The following is a 15,026-nucleotide window of genomic DNA, read 5'->3' as shown; positions in this document are numbered from 1 at the left end:
CAAACAAGGCAGTTAAGACAAAAAGCGACCACTTTGGAGAAGGGATGAAAAAACATGACTGACCAATCAGTAAATAGATCAACTCAAGACAACCGCTATGCATTATACCTGTTCCGTGGTATAATGGTCTTCATAGCACAGCCCGGGGCAGGAGTAAGGTGCTGAGGGGGGGGGCAAAGGGCAAGACTTGGGGGGGGGGGGGGGGGGTTGTGAGTGCAGCCATTGGACATGCAGTATATGAAACTCAAAAGGAAATGCAGAATGAATGATATGATATTTTAACCAAGGCCAACAACATTCAATCAAAGTCAAACATGGGCTTCATTTTGCTCTTGACGAGCCCAAGAAATGCTAGCTTCAGATTCATTGTGTCAACACCATACCGTGAGTAGCGGACCCTTCATCCTGTGCCTGATGTTAGCAGTAACAATCAGATCTTTACACTGAGTGGATTGGTTTGATTTGTAAGGCTACATCTATAAATTACTCTTTTTGTCAGAACGAGAAAAACACCTTGGCATCTTCAGCGGACTCAGGAGAGGAGAGGAGAGGAGAGGAGAGGAGTAGAGAGGAGAGGAGAGGAGAGGAGAGGAGAGGGAGGAGAGGAGAGGAGAGGAGAGGGGAGGAGAGGAGTAGAGAGGAGAGGAGAGGAGAGGTGGGTCATGAGCTCCTCGTCTGGGAGCAGACTCAGACCCAGTGAGATGGAAAGAGAAGAGGTGAGCTCCAAATCTCTTTGAACTCTCACGGCTTTTATCTCCATCTCCATGGTCAGGGGCAGGCAGGCAGGCAGCTGGGGCGCCTTTGAGCCGTGGCCGCTAACTATACACACCAAGGGTCCACACCTGCACCCGCGTCTAGTGGGGTTTCATGTGCAAATGTTGCCAGGGCAAATCAAATGTAGCCAATCAGAGTCAGGGTCAGAATGATGATAGGATGAGAATCATATCACCATGGCGATATCACTGACTCTCGAATTCTGGGGGGCTAAACAATCACTGTGTTCAAGAACAGTATATTGTAGCTGCAAATATTGTGTGTGTGTGTGTGTGTGTGTGTGTGTGTGTGTGTGGAAGAGGTCTTATTGATTGGTGTGTAACCCACTGGCTCTTGTCTCGCATATGAACTCTATAAACACATTCAGGCCAGTGTGTGGGTTTGTCTGAAACATCCTGATGAGCCTTGACCTGACCCAGAGTGTTGGACAACCTTCAGAAAACAAAAAATGAGAAGACCGTTTCCCATTCTCAGTGGAGCTGAAGGGCTTTTTGTTTACGCGGCTTGCTTGCTTTTCGACTAATTATAAGTCTCCTCCCAGAGCTCCTGGTGGGCGGTGTGTGGGTGGATTTGGCTCATAGTTATGAACTTGGCAAACATTGGCACGGCATCTCTAACATGAGCGATACAGACTTTAGCGCTGTTTATGTGGAAGGCATGGCAGCCAAACTGCTTTAGTTCCTCTCTGCCATATGTTTTAAAGATGCTTCTCATATGCTCTGCTCGCAATTAAATGCATTAGGTCTATGTATAGCATGGCTAAACTTTCAAAATGTTCTTAACACAAGTGTTGAGGAACATTTCCTTTGTGTGCCATATGTACCATGCTTTTAGTGGTGCAGCGTACTGTATGCCTGTTCAGAGAAGGAAAGGAAATGAAATAAGGCAAACCTCAAAGGGTATCTCTGGCAAAGGTCTCTGGAATTGGATCATGCTGTGGTTGCTTTGGTTTGGTTAGTTACTTTGACCGTATAATGTCAAAAGAGTTTTATAACTGGCAAGTCTCAAACGCATCCCATGCAGGTAGAACGCATGCACAGACAGAATTCTCCAGAAATCAAGAGACCAGAATAAAGCAGAAATATCAATATATGCACAGAAGGCTATGGCTAGGTCTCAAATCTGAAAGATACATTACCATACATTACCATCATACACAAAGCCTCTCAGAACATACATTATCACACATTACCATCATACACAAAGTATGACATATAAACACCCCTCATTTATCCCTTTGTCCCTGGGTCCTTAAAAGACCCTTTAAAGCACTGGAATGTGTGATCACCTACTGACTGACCAAGACTGGACTGAGGAGACATACAGTCAAACGCCTGGACACATTAGATTAAAACATCATCAATATATTGAATACACATTAAAGGAGAATTCCGGTGTGAAATTGACCTTAGCTGCACTGAAAGATGTTACCGAGTACTTACATGTGTCCAATAGGCACCTTCGGTCACCCCCTAGTATTCTGAATTGAGCCGATTTTCGCCGAACTTGCATAAGGTTTTCAGCTGGCTGTGGGGGCATAGCGTAGCCTATGCAGCTAAATCGCTTTTTTTACACCATTAAAAATGTTCCAAGTAACTCCACACTGCATTGGTAGACTTCTGAGGGTCCTGACATTTAAAACGAGATACTGAGAACTTTGGAAGTGCACAGGAAGTTTATTAAAAAAGATTGTTTATGGTTTATACAAGCAGTACCTTCAGAGAATCTCTCCGCTTGGCCGCTATCTTGTAATGAAGTCGCGATCAGTCACCGCGAAAGTCGGCGAACGAACAGGAAGGACAGGGGAACAGATTGCAAAAGTAATTACAAAATTACTAATTACAAAAGTAAATAGTTAATATATAGTTAAGTCTGTCTACATGAGCATGATGAGTAATGTTGGAGATGGAAGACGTGCTGCACACGTGAAAAAAACAGCTGATCAGTTGCTGCACACGTGAAGGAAACAGCTGATCAGTTGCTGCACACGTGATACACATTAAAGGAGAATTCGTGTGAAAATTGACCTTAGCTGCACTGAAAGATGTTAATGAAAGTACTTACATGTGTCCAAATAGGCACCTTCGGGTCACCCCTAGTATTCTGAATTGAGCCGATTTTAATCCAACTTGCATAAGGTTTTCAGCTGGCTGTGGGGCATAGCGTAGCCTATGCAGCTTCAATCGCTTTTACACCATTAAAAATGTTCCAAGTAACTCCACACTGCATTGGTAGACTTCTGAGGGTCCTGACATTTAAAACGAGATACTGAGAACTTTGGAAGTGCACAGGAAGTTTATTAAAAAGATTGTTTATGGTTTATACAAGCAGTACCTTCAGAGAATCTCTCCGCTGGCGCTATCTTGTAATGAAGTCGCGATCGATCGACCGACTGCCGAGCACGAACGAACAGGAAGGACAGGGGAACAGATTGCAAAAGTAATTACAAAATTACTAATTACAAAAGTAAATAGGAAATATATTTACAGTTACTGTCTACATGAGCATGATGAGTAATGTTGCTGATGGAAGACGTGCTGCACACGTGAGGAAACAGCTGATCAGTTGCTGCACACGTGAAGGAAACAGCTGATCAGGTGCTGCACACGTGAGGAGGAGGATACCAGGTTGTGGCAAGAGGATGAGGAGCTACAATCCAGGAACGTTTCACAGGCTACCTTTCCAGGAGCCCACTTTGAAACAGTGGCTTGTTGTTTTGCAACTCGATGTCGAGACACCTGTCAATATTCTAAAACAGAAGGTTGTACATACCGTGTATGTAGTTGACATTTTGATGCAGACGAGTTTGCTATCCCTTCAAGAGGATCAAACCCCCCAAGACGGGTACATCTGAAGAAAAATGCCATCCCGAAAGCGACGGTAATTGCTCCGGAGGTATGTATGAAATTGTTTGACTATTTGCATGTAAATCACCTCGTTTTGGAATCGTGTAACGTTACATGACCAAACTTTGCTTGCTAACAAGCCACTTAGCTTTGTATTCCGGAGAGCAGTTTATGCTGACGTTACTTTTCCTAGCCCACCATCAGAAATAGAAAGAAATGTAGTTTGGGAGAGAGGAAGGGGTGGGCGTTGTTTCAGTGTGTATTTTGATAAATGGAATAGATGCATGCGTGGGGGACCTGACGCTTTCCAGGTAACCTAACCTGGCCGAACGTGGCTCGGGGTCCGCCGAGGTGAGTGGTTGCACCCATTGCATTGGGAACGGTGTCCAAGCCAGTCACTAGTATCCGGACATTTTGAATGGCGTAATAGTCATTTATATTTTGCAGATCCGATGATTTCAAATTCCTCGTATAACTCTGTGTCCTCTTTGTATTCTGCCATCTAGATTTGCAAACTTCCAAGTCCAGTCCACAAGTAATGTAAATAATCACGTAACTGACCAGCTGTTTCCTTCACGTGTGCAGCACGTCTTCCGTCAACAACATTACGCGAGATTCCCATCACTGATGTAAAAACCTTTTGAGCTTCGTTGATACCGTGTACTCATCATGCTCATGTAGACAGTAACTATATATTTCCTATTTACTTTTGTAATTAGTAATTAGTAATTTTGTAATTACTTTTGCAATCTGTTCCTCTGTCCTTCCTGTTCGTTCGTGCTCGGCAGTCGACTGATCGCGACTTCATTACAAGATGGCGGCCAGCGGAGAGATTCTCTGAAGGTACTGCTTGTATAAACAGTCTTTTTTAATAAACTTCCTGTGCACTTCCAAAGTTCTCAGTATCTCGTTTTAAATGTCAGAACCCTCAGAAGTCTACCAATGCAGTGTGGAGTTACTTGGGACATTTTTAATGGTGTCTCTAGAAGTCTCTAGAACCTGACGTTGTTATCTGGGGTAGCAGTCCACAGTCTCTAGAACCTGACGTTGCTATCTGGGATAGCAGTCCACAGTCTCTAGAACCTGACGTTCTAGAACCTGACGTTGCTATCTGGGATAGCAGTCCACAGTCTCTAGAACCTGATTTGGAGATAGCATCACAATGGGGAAGGGGTCGGGAGTGGATGTGGGTTAGATGTGTGTGTGTGTGTGTGTGTGTGTGTGTGTGTGTGTGTGTGTGGATGTGGGTTAGATGTGTGTGGGATCTGTGTGTGTGTGTGTGTGTGTGTGTGTGTGTGTGTGGATGTGGGTTAAATGTGTGTGGGATATGTCTCAGATCTGTGGGAGCCTCTGGCCTCTGCTACCTCCTGCCACAGCTGCTGTGGAGTTAAGACCCACTTTCCATTTCAAAACCACCAGCCCCGTCTTGTGTGTGTGTGTGTGTGTGTGTGTGTGTGCACCCCACTACGAGCATCACCCTCTGTGTGCATGCGATGTGTTTGGATGCATCCCACTAAGAGCACCAGCCCCATGTGTGTGTGTGTGTGTGTGTAGCCCCTGCTGTGTATCTCACTAAGAACAGCTGCAAAGCAAGCTCTTACTGTGTGTGTGCTCTACTTCAGAAATCACTCATAATCCTTGTTTGTGTGTGTGTGTGTGTGTGTGTGTGTGTGTGAGAGAGAGAGAGAGAGAGAGAGAGAGAGGGACTGTATGTGTGTATTTGTGTGTGAGAGAGAATGTGTGCATGAGAGAGTGTGTATTTGTGTGTTTGTGTGTGAGAGAGTGTGTGTTTGTGTGTGAGAGAGAGTGTGTATGTGTGTGAGAGAGAGAGTGTGTATTTGTGTGTTTTTGTCTAGTTTATGGCTATTTCAGCATCAGTACACATGCCTCATCCCTCGTATTGATCAGTATAGATCTGTCTATAAAACTGATGTACTCATCAGATCCTGTTTATATTTGTGTAGTTATCATTTTGGTGTGGTTGTTGATGTTGATGTTGGCAAAGTGTCCTTTAATATTTAAACCACTCAAGAGAGTGCGGTATCTGACTAAAGCATGCTTTCCTCTGATCTAGACAGAGAGCCAGTGATATATCATGATATTATATAGGTTACCTGGGTGACACAGGGCTGTGGGCCAAATGTGTTGGACAGTCTGGTGCTTGTGCTTGCTCTGTGAGTAGTTGTACCCTCCAGGGTGCTCAAATATAGCTGTGTGTGTGTGTGTGTGTGTGTGTTTAAATATGTGTGTGTGTGTGTGTGTGTGTGTGTGTGTGTGTGTGTGTGTGTGTGTGTGTGTGTGTGTGTGTGTGTGTGTGTGTGTGTGTGTGTGTGTGTGTGTGTGTGTGAGTGTGTGTGTGTGTGTGTGTGTGTGTGTGTGTGTGTGTGAGGTGTGTGTGTGTGTGTGTGAGTTTAGAGTGTGTGTGTGTGTGTGTGTGTGTGTGTGTGTGTGTGTGTGTGAGTTTGAGTGTGTGTGTGTGTGTGTGTGTGTGTGTGTGAGTTTGAGTGTGTATCCCAGACGCGGAGAGTGTAAGGATCCAGAAATACCCGCTGCCCTCAGGATGGTGAGCTTGTGATGGATGCCCTTTCTCTGCCTCTGTGTGCTAATTTCACTGCCCGCTCACGAAGGAGACCCGGAACACAGCAGACAGAGGAGGGGCTGAGCTGTTCCAGAATGGAACCGGATCTGAGCCAGACCAGGGCCGGAATGGAACCGGATCTGAGCTGTATCAGGGCGAGAGCGCGGCCAGATCTGTTCCAGTCTGGTCCCCCACCTCCCCCCCCACCTCACCAACCCCCCACCTCCCCCCCCCCCACCTCCCCCACCTCACCAACCACCCCCACCTCCCGACCTCCCCAACACCCCCACCTCCCCACCCCCCTCTCCCCCCCCCCTGGGGCCATGATGAGTATCTTAAGGTTTGTGATGAGGCGTTGGCGTACAAACACACACACAAAACACAAGATATTGTGTGTGTTTGAATGGTGTGCTTAAGTTAGCAAGGCTGTGAGCTAGCTAGCAAGCACTCTAGCATTCACTTGTGTTCATTTCCCATGACCCGGAAACCAAAGCAAGAGAATGAGGCTGTTAGCTTCACATGTTGTGTGAGGAAAACAGGCAGCCAAAGCTTTACTGCTCGATAAGATGGCAATGTTTTGAATTAGATCAGTTTTACTGCACAATAAGATGGCAATGTTTTGAATTATACCCTAATTTCATGTAGTCTGCAGCTCTATATCTTGACTTTATTAAGTCGCAATGTGTGTTGGGGTATTTTGATATATATATATATATATATATATATATATATATATATATATATATATATTATATATATATATATATATATATATATTTATATGTGCTGACACATCTGACTCTGAGGGGTGTAGTGAGGGACTGTGGACCTCTATCAATCGCAAAAGATCAAATCTTAATCTATAGAACTGAGAGGCATGTTTCAGGGCAGTGGAGTAGCCTACTGTAGGATCAAATGTTAATCTATAGAACTGAGAGGCATGTTTCAGGGCAGTGGAGTAGCCTACTGTAGGGTTTTTCCCCTTTAGCCCTGTGCTAAGCCCCTGAGCTGGCCCATTGGGTGTGTGGGGGGTCTGGGACACTAGTAGAGGCTGTGTGTGTGTGTGTGTGTGTGGGTGGGATGTACCTGCAGGTTCTTCCTCCAGACGTTCACTGCTGCAAACGCCAGCTGCATCTGTTTCCGACGGGCGTCCTTGTGCCGCTTGTAGGCGATCTCAATGAAGATGAGGAAGATGCCTGCAACGATGCCTCCAGCCACTAACATGAAGACACCTGTGTGTGTGTGTGTGTGTGTGTGTGTGTGTGTGTGTGTGTGAGTGTGTTTGAGGACAGAGAAGATAGCACGGTTTGGTAGCTGTCACTTTCACATACACGAGACATCTAACAGTATAACTATTCACACAAGACATCTAACAGTATAACTATTCATTTTAAGCATTTTCATTCAATACTTTCTGCGCATCTTCATGTTTCCTAGCAGAATATGTTTGATAACAAATTCAAATGCCTGCAACTAATAAGCAATAATATTAACTAATAGTAATAATCACAATGGTTTTATCATGGCCTCAGTCAGTGATATGTACCTACAATCTCACTAGAGAAAACTTGTGTACTAGACGCCCATAAAATATATATATATCCTTACATACCCTGACTTATAATACATACACGCCCATAAAATATATATATATCCTTACATACCCTGACTTATAATACATACACGCCCATAAAATATATATATATCCTTACATACCCTGACTTATAATACATACAGATCACTGGCTGTGAACAATGGTTATTATTTGTTCATGTTTTCCTCTGTATCAGTGCTTGTGGGTCAGCAGGAGGAGCTCACCTGCCATGTTCTCAAAGGTGAGCGTGGCTGGAGCGTTGCTTCTCGAGTCACACTCCTGATATCTCACCCAGGTTTTATCCAAGTCCTCCATGAAGCCATTCTCATGGGAGCTGGGGAGTGGACAGGAGACATCGTCATCTCAGACAGAGGGCAGGCCAGCCGCACAAGGGCACACTAAAGTATATATACTCTTTTGATCCTGTGAGGGAACCTAGAGCACTGACATGACATCAATAACTGATGCGGGAAAAGAGGGGGGGCGGGAACAAGGGATCACACGCTCAGGTGTTGGCTCACCTGAGAATGGCTAGGGACACGTTTTGTTGGCTCACCTGAGAATGGCTAGGGACACGTTTTGTTTCCAAGGACTATCCTTGCGCATGCCTATGCCAAATCCAGAGCGGAAGAACAACTCCCCTGTAGTAACCAGGTCACATTTCTGCGAGGCTTCAAACTCCAGTACCGCTGAATCCCAGATGAAGGCATGGAGTTTGCTGCATGTGGGCAGACATTGAATCAAATTCACATTTCATTCATTTATTTATTTATTTACTCAGCAGATGTCTTTAATTCATGGTGATGTGCGAAAGAAGTCAATAATAAACCATGAAACCATGGTGCAAGCCATTGCCAATCAGTTTCCTTTCCCCTGGCAGCAGCACCATGTGCACCGTTGCAGGTGACTAACTGTTCCTCCAGAGCAGGACGCTGCGCTGATTTCATTTATCTCCTGCGTTCAGACCCAGCCCTGAGCATGCACACCTCTGCTGGGAATACCCTGTGGTGCGCTGGGGAGGTCTGAGCCGTAATATGACCTATCTAGTGTGACAGCACTACTCACAGGGGGACGGGCCAAACTGTGTCAGGAATCCCAACACACAGAGCCGCCATTAATCTCACACTGCAGGAGCCACGACTTGGTTTCCTCCAAACCAGATAACAGCAGAATGCAGAAGAGGTGAAGCCCTGATGTTGACCTGAACTGGCCCTGATGCGGCCCTGATGCGGCCCTGAGCTGCCCCCAGTGATGGCCAGATCTTTTTGACACATGTTTTATTTGTGGAATTTGCAGCTACTGAATCACTCCCAGACTCCTAAACCACACTACCTCAGTTAGAGTAGTACTTACTAGTGAACCACTCCCAGACTCCCAAACCACACTACCTCAGTTAGTACTTACTGAACCACTCCCAGACTCCCAAACCACACTACCTCAGTTAGAGTAGTACTTAGTGAACCACTCCCAGACTCCCAAACCACACTACCTCAGTTAGTACTTACTGAACCACTCCCAGACTCCCAAACCACACTACCTCAGTTAGTACTTACTGAACCACTCCCAGACTCCCAAACCACACTACCTCAGTTAGTACTCAGTCAATCACTCTCAGACTGCCAAACCACTCCCCTGTCAGTCAGTGCCAAATCCAGAGTCTATCTGATCTAGGCTGTTGTCCTGTCATTCTGTCGTCCTGCTTCAGGTCCTGATCTGACCTACTTCTGGCTAGTCCCAGCTGGTCTCTGTGTGGCACTCACTCGCCTCACACACACACACACACACACACACACACACAATCCCTCCCTGGTCTCGGCGTGTCACTCACTCACCCGTCCCGCACAGCCTGGATAGCCTCGGCGGCGCTCTCGTAGTTGTGCTTTTCCATGTGACGGTACATGGTGCTCAGCTCAACTTGCCGCCGGAAGTAGATGTCCACAGAGCTCTGCTTCACTGTGGCGTAGATGAATTTGTCTGATGGGTTTCGCAGCTGTGGAGAGGACGAGGGGACGAGAGGAGAAGCGTTATCTCTCTGATAAAGGCAGAGAAAAACCCTCCACACAACAGGACCAAGACACTCTGCGTCAAGTGTTAAAGCTTTTATCTTTTACATGCTGATAAAGATTTAAATGGCTGAGCTTTTCCCCCCAAACAAGGTGCCCTTAACTGGCAGTCTACTCTAGCAAATCGGCTTCATTCAACTCCATTATCTGCGTGTGATGTATGATTGCTCTCTATGCAGGGCTTTGTTAAAGGGCTGTGGTATTTTTTCACCCTGAAGAAGGATAGAGCCAAAAATAAACCCAAGGCGAGAGAGAGAGAGAGAGAGAAGAATAGAGAGAGAGGAGAGAGAGAGAGAGAAGAGAGAGAGAAGAATAGAGAGAGAGGAGAAAGAGAGGAGAGAGAGGAAGCTTCGCGGAGTGCCCTTACAGAGCTTAATTGCATGCTTTCAGAGAATGATGCACGTTAGTAATTACAGGCCTCATTTCTCTCTCTCTCCAATCACGCTCTCTACGGAAGCCTGTTTACAGCATGCCAGGGGTCATGCCATCACACACCTGCGAGCATGGAGGAAGTACCTTAGTACCTTAGAGTCGCGGTGTGTGTGTGTGTGTGTGTGTATGCGTCTGTGCACATACCCTAGGATCACTGTGTGTGTGTCTGTGTGTGTGTGTGTGTGTGTATGTGTGTGTGTGCGTGCATGTGTGTACATACCATAGGACCACTGTGTGTGTGTGTGTGCGTGTGTGTGTGCGTGTGTGTGTGTGTGTGTGTGTGTCGTGCGTGTAGCGTCTGCAGCGTGCTTGGCGCGTGCGCAGTGTGCGGTGTTTGTGTGTGTGTGTGTGTGTGTGTGTGTGTGTGGGTGTGTGTGTGTGTGTGTGTGTGTGAGAGAGGTGTGTGTGTGTGTGTGTGCGTACCCTAGGGTCGTTGATGCCGGTAATGCGCTCCTCAGGCCGATCCAGCACCAGGAAGGCTGCCAAATTGGCAGTGTAGGATGCTACGATAATCATGGCAAAGCCTGCCCACACCATACCTAAGATCCTCGCTGAAAAGCTCCGTGGGGCACCTGACCAAGGGACGGGGGGAGAAAAGACAAAAACACTCAAGATGGCACCCAATGCTGGATGGAACAGAATGAAAAAGGGAACAAACTGGGGAGTTGGAACACATTTAACACCCCAGAATGCATCACATTCAGGGACAGATATGGGGGAGTTGGAACACATTTAACACCCCCCCAGCATCACATTATACAGGGACAGATTAATCTGGGATTTCCTTCAGATTAACTGCACATTTCCTCCAGATTAACTGCACATACAGGGCCAGATTAACTGCATATTTCCTTCCAGATTAACTGCACATTTCCTCCAGATTAACTGCACATCTCCTCCAGCGTTGGCTACTAAGATCCTCAACAGAGAATTCATTAGGTCCATGTCCACAAATGAGTTTTTCCGTGCACCAAATAATATCAAATAATTTAATTTGGTGCAAAACAGTACTACTACTAGTAATAATAACATACATAAATAATAAATAATAATGTGACTTTTACAAATATAAACACAATAAAATAAAATAAAATAAAATAAAATGAAAATAAATGATTGACTTTCAGTTGAGGAGATGTGTGATGGTGTTTGTTGTCTCTGTGTTGGAGGCCTACTTTCACACACACAAACACACACACACACAGACACACACACAAATACAGACAGACAGAAAGACAGACACACCCACACACACACACACACACACAGGTGACCACAGTATGTGGTGTGCCTACCTTCTCCAATTCCGGAGTTGAGTAACACTCCCCAGGAGAACCACATAGCAGAGGACAAGGTGAGGGCATCCTCCTCTTCCTCCTCACTATTCACCTTAAACCTTCCAAATGGGCTGTAGGGACAACACACACACACACACACACACACACACACACAGCAGTGGTGAGGACGAGAGATACATGGTTCTTCCCCACAGACAACCGGCAAGGGACCTCTCATATCAGCAGCTTTATGGCATGTGCATGTTGTGTTTATGAGTGTGTGTGTGTGTGTGTGTGTATCTGAGTGTAAGTGTGGGTGTATGTAATTGTATATGTGTGTGTGTGTGTGTGTGTGTGTGTGTGTGTCTGAGTGTAAGTGTGGGTGTATGTATTTGTATATGAGTGTGTGTGTGTGTGTGTGCAGCCCAGCAGGTGTAATAGCAGGTATCTTCTAAAAGCTGGGAAGTGTTGAGAGTATCCCATCCATGTGTGTTTCTGACTAACACTGTTTCTGACTAACGCTGACTAACGCTGTTTCAGACTAACGCTGGCTACTCATGTGAGTACACTACTGTATTCAGGGATGTGGAAATCCAGGAAGTAAATGCCAGAGGAGGGTAAAGAAGGTGTGTGAGTAAATCCAATCCAGTACATGTGTACTAACATATATACACATACATATAATACATATATATATATATATATACTACATATGCATACCACATACATACTACATATATACTACATATGCATACTTCCCCCTACATAGTCGCTGTGCACTGGATCTGATTTAGCTCATGCATGGGGATAGAGTGGTGGTGGGGGCAGATTTCTGGGGCAGGTTGCTGGGGTAGATAATCTGCAGTGGGGAGCAGTGCTGAGAGGCATGTGGGGGCACTGCTGGTGGTGGGGGTGCACATGCGTCTTACACACATACCCAGCTTCTGTTGGCGAGCCAGCAGGGCTGCGTTGGTGGAGGGGATGGTGTGTGTGTGTGTGTGTGTGTGTGTGTATGTGTATGTGTGCATGCGAGGGGTCAAACAGGATGTCCAGGGTTGAGTTGTCGCAGTCGCCAGTGCCACGGGGTTACCTGAACCGGTCTAATAGGTAGAGCATCACCGCCACAACATGGACCGACAGACCCACCAGTAACCACAGGGTGCTCTGAAACGGCTGCATGAAGGAGTCCAGCGTGCTCCGTGGGATCTCCTGCCGGGGGGGGGGGGGGCAGCGTTATTCACATGCCAGTGAGCCTGACTGCCCAGCGGACATGTGTGTGTGTGTGTGCGTGTGTGTATGCATGTGTGTGTGTGTGTGTGTGTGTGTGTGTGTGTGTGTGTGTGTGTGTGTGTATGCGCATGTGTGTGTGTGTGTGTGTGTGTGTGTGTGTGTGTATGCTTCAGTACGGCACATAGACACAGCATGGCACAGAAAGGGACAGGCATTAAGAGCGAGCCGAGCCAACCACAGCTACCGGAGGAGAGAGAGAGAGAGAGAGAGAGAGATAGGGAGAGCGAGAAAAAGAATAAGAGAGAGAAAGAGGGAGAGAGAGAAAGAGAGGGAGAGGGAGAGAGGGAGAGAGAGCGTGCACTAAAGTGTTCTCACAGGCATGGCCATGCGTGCTAATGAGGATTGCATTGCTGCTTACTACTTACTCTTTATTGCATCATCTCTGAATCATATGTTTTATATTTCACTGCCCACAGGGGCCGTCCGTGCATAGAGAGACGCACTGACCCCACAGCTTAGATGAATGTTACTCTGCTGTGTCCATATTTACGCAACGCCATAACAAAGGCTCATGGACCATGATGATGACCATGTCCAGTTTGTTTCTCTCTCTCTCTCTCTCTCTCTCTCTCTCTCTCTCTCTGCGTTTCTCCCAATTAATGATTTTACAACTGAGCAGTGTTACTGTTTTAAAAAAAAATGTAGAATGATATTTCTGCACAGTAACTCTTCCTATTTCATATTCATTAGCAGCATGCAGGGGATTAAATTGGATGCTCCAGCATCCTGCTCAAGGTCGGCGTGCGAGCTCAAGGTCGGCGTGCGAGCGGGATGCGGTACCTTTTTGACGAGAATGGTGAGCCCTTGGTATTTGAATGGTTTGGAGAACTCGATGTACTGCGCACGCTCGTTGTTGATGGTGAGCGGCGCGACGATCATGTCAGCCAGGCCACCCAGGAGCTCTCCCATCATGCCATTCCACTCCTTCTTATTGCTGTTATTCACCTGACACACCACACACCAAACCACTCACTGAAGCGCTGACGGTTAACACACTTTTTAATCAACATAGCCATTTGCAATGCAATGCAATTAGCAAATTGTGAAGGCCGCAATTAATCGTAAAGCTCAGGACTCAGGATTATTTGAGAGTATTTCGCAACTTCCTGATGCTCCACGATGAACATGTGCCACCATTTTGAAAAGCAGCATAGGCAGCAGCACCACTCACTGTCTCAGAGAAGTCGGTTTCAACTGCACCTAATTTCCTACAATACTGTTTGTTATGCGAGAGAGAAAACAAATCAGTGTGATTTAGACAGCAGAGTTTTCCGCTCTGATTCGGGACATCTTGCTGTGGTGCTTTACTTCTTCTCCATTTGCAGCTTACATTCAGAACGAGATTTGTCAATTTATTGCTTGATGAATCTTAATGGTTGATGCCAAACCATTGAAAAAATTTATACGCGGATACAATTCAGATTAGATGAGTTTTTGTTTGAGCTTTCTTTGTCAATATCATAACCTTAAAGTCCCATCGAGCTCTGACAAGCATTAACTTAAAATTTCATACCGTACTAGAGCAACTCAAGCACCCTATCACGGTGAGTGCTGTATTCTAAATATTGCAGGAGTATTGTTGTTGTTGTTGAGAGGAAATAATGTTTGCCCGCTGCCAGAGGGTTGTCTTATTTTTCATTTCACTTGATTGGCAGGGCAGCAGTGGGTTCTCCTTGAGGGGAGGAGAGAGAGTGAGAGTGCGGAAACAGACTCGCTGTGTGAGAGGAATTTAAAGGACATTGATTATCCTGAGTACTCACACGCTCCTGGGTGCCAAACTTTCCATCAGCCACGAGATGGACTTCGTAGGTGAAGTTCATAGTCATGGCCAACTTGATCAAGAGGTCGATGCAGAAACCGTAGCAGCATTGCGCCACGATAGGTCTGCCTGAGAGCCAATCAGAGATCGTGCTAGTTCATGCCAAACTCTCTTAGATGAAACAGCAGCCAGCAGGCTTCAGATGTAAATACATTATTCAGATACTTCAAGAACATAATTACTACATTAAGTTCCCATTAAGTAATGTAAGCTAATGGAGTAATTAATATTTAAAAGTATAAATAAACCATGAGTCATGTTAAAAGCTGACGTTAATGGGTTTTTATTATGCCCGCAATTCATAAATAACCCTTTTTTGGATTTTTTAATTAACATTGTTTACCAGCCTAAAT

At 45.8% G+C, this 15,026-nt stretch overlaps 1 protein-coding gene across 1 annotated transcript in view; it reads right to left on the bottom strand.

Moving 5' to 3' along the window:
• The window catches only part of grin1b (glutamate receptor, ionotropic, N-methyl D-aspartate 1b), a 41,940-nt gene that overhangs the window by 7,187 nt on the left and 19,727 nt on the right, over positions 1–15,026 (bottom strand). The window contains 9 exon segments of the mRNA XM_048242858.1: positions 7,285–7,430; positions 8,017–8,126; positions 8,349–8,510; positions 9,625–9,782; positions 10,711–10,859; positions 11,583–11,695; positions 12,655–12,773; positions 13,635–13,799; positions 14,615–14,742. Coding sequence (XP_048098815.1) covers positions 7,285–7,430; positions 8,017–8,126; positions 8,349–8,510; positions 9,625–9,782; positions 10,711–10,859; positions 11,583–11,695; positions 12,655–12,773; positions 13,635–13,799; positions 14,615–14,742 — 1,250 coding nt within the window.

Source organism: Alosa alosa, chromosome 5 (genome assembly GCF_017589495.1).
Source record: "Alosa alosa isolate M-15738 ecotype Scorff River chromosome 5, AALO_Geno_1.1, whole genome shotgun sequence".
Classification (NCBI taxonomy): Eukaryota; Metazoa; Chordata; class Actinopteri; order Clupeiformes; family Clupeidae; genus Alosa; species Alosa alosa.
This window is presented reverse-complemented; position numbering and strand designations above follow the sequence as displayed.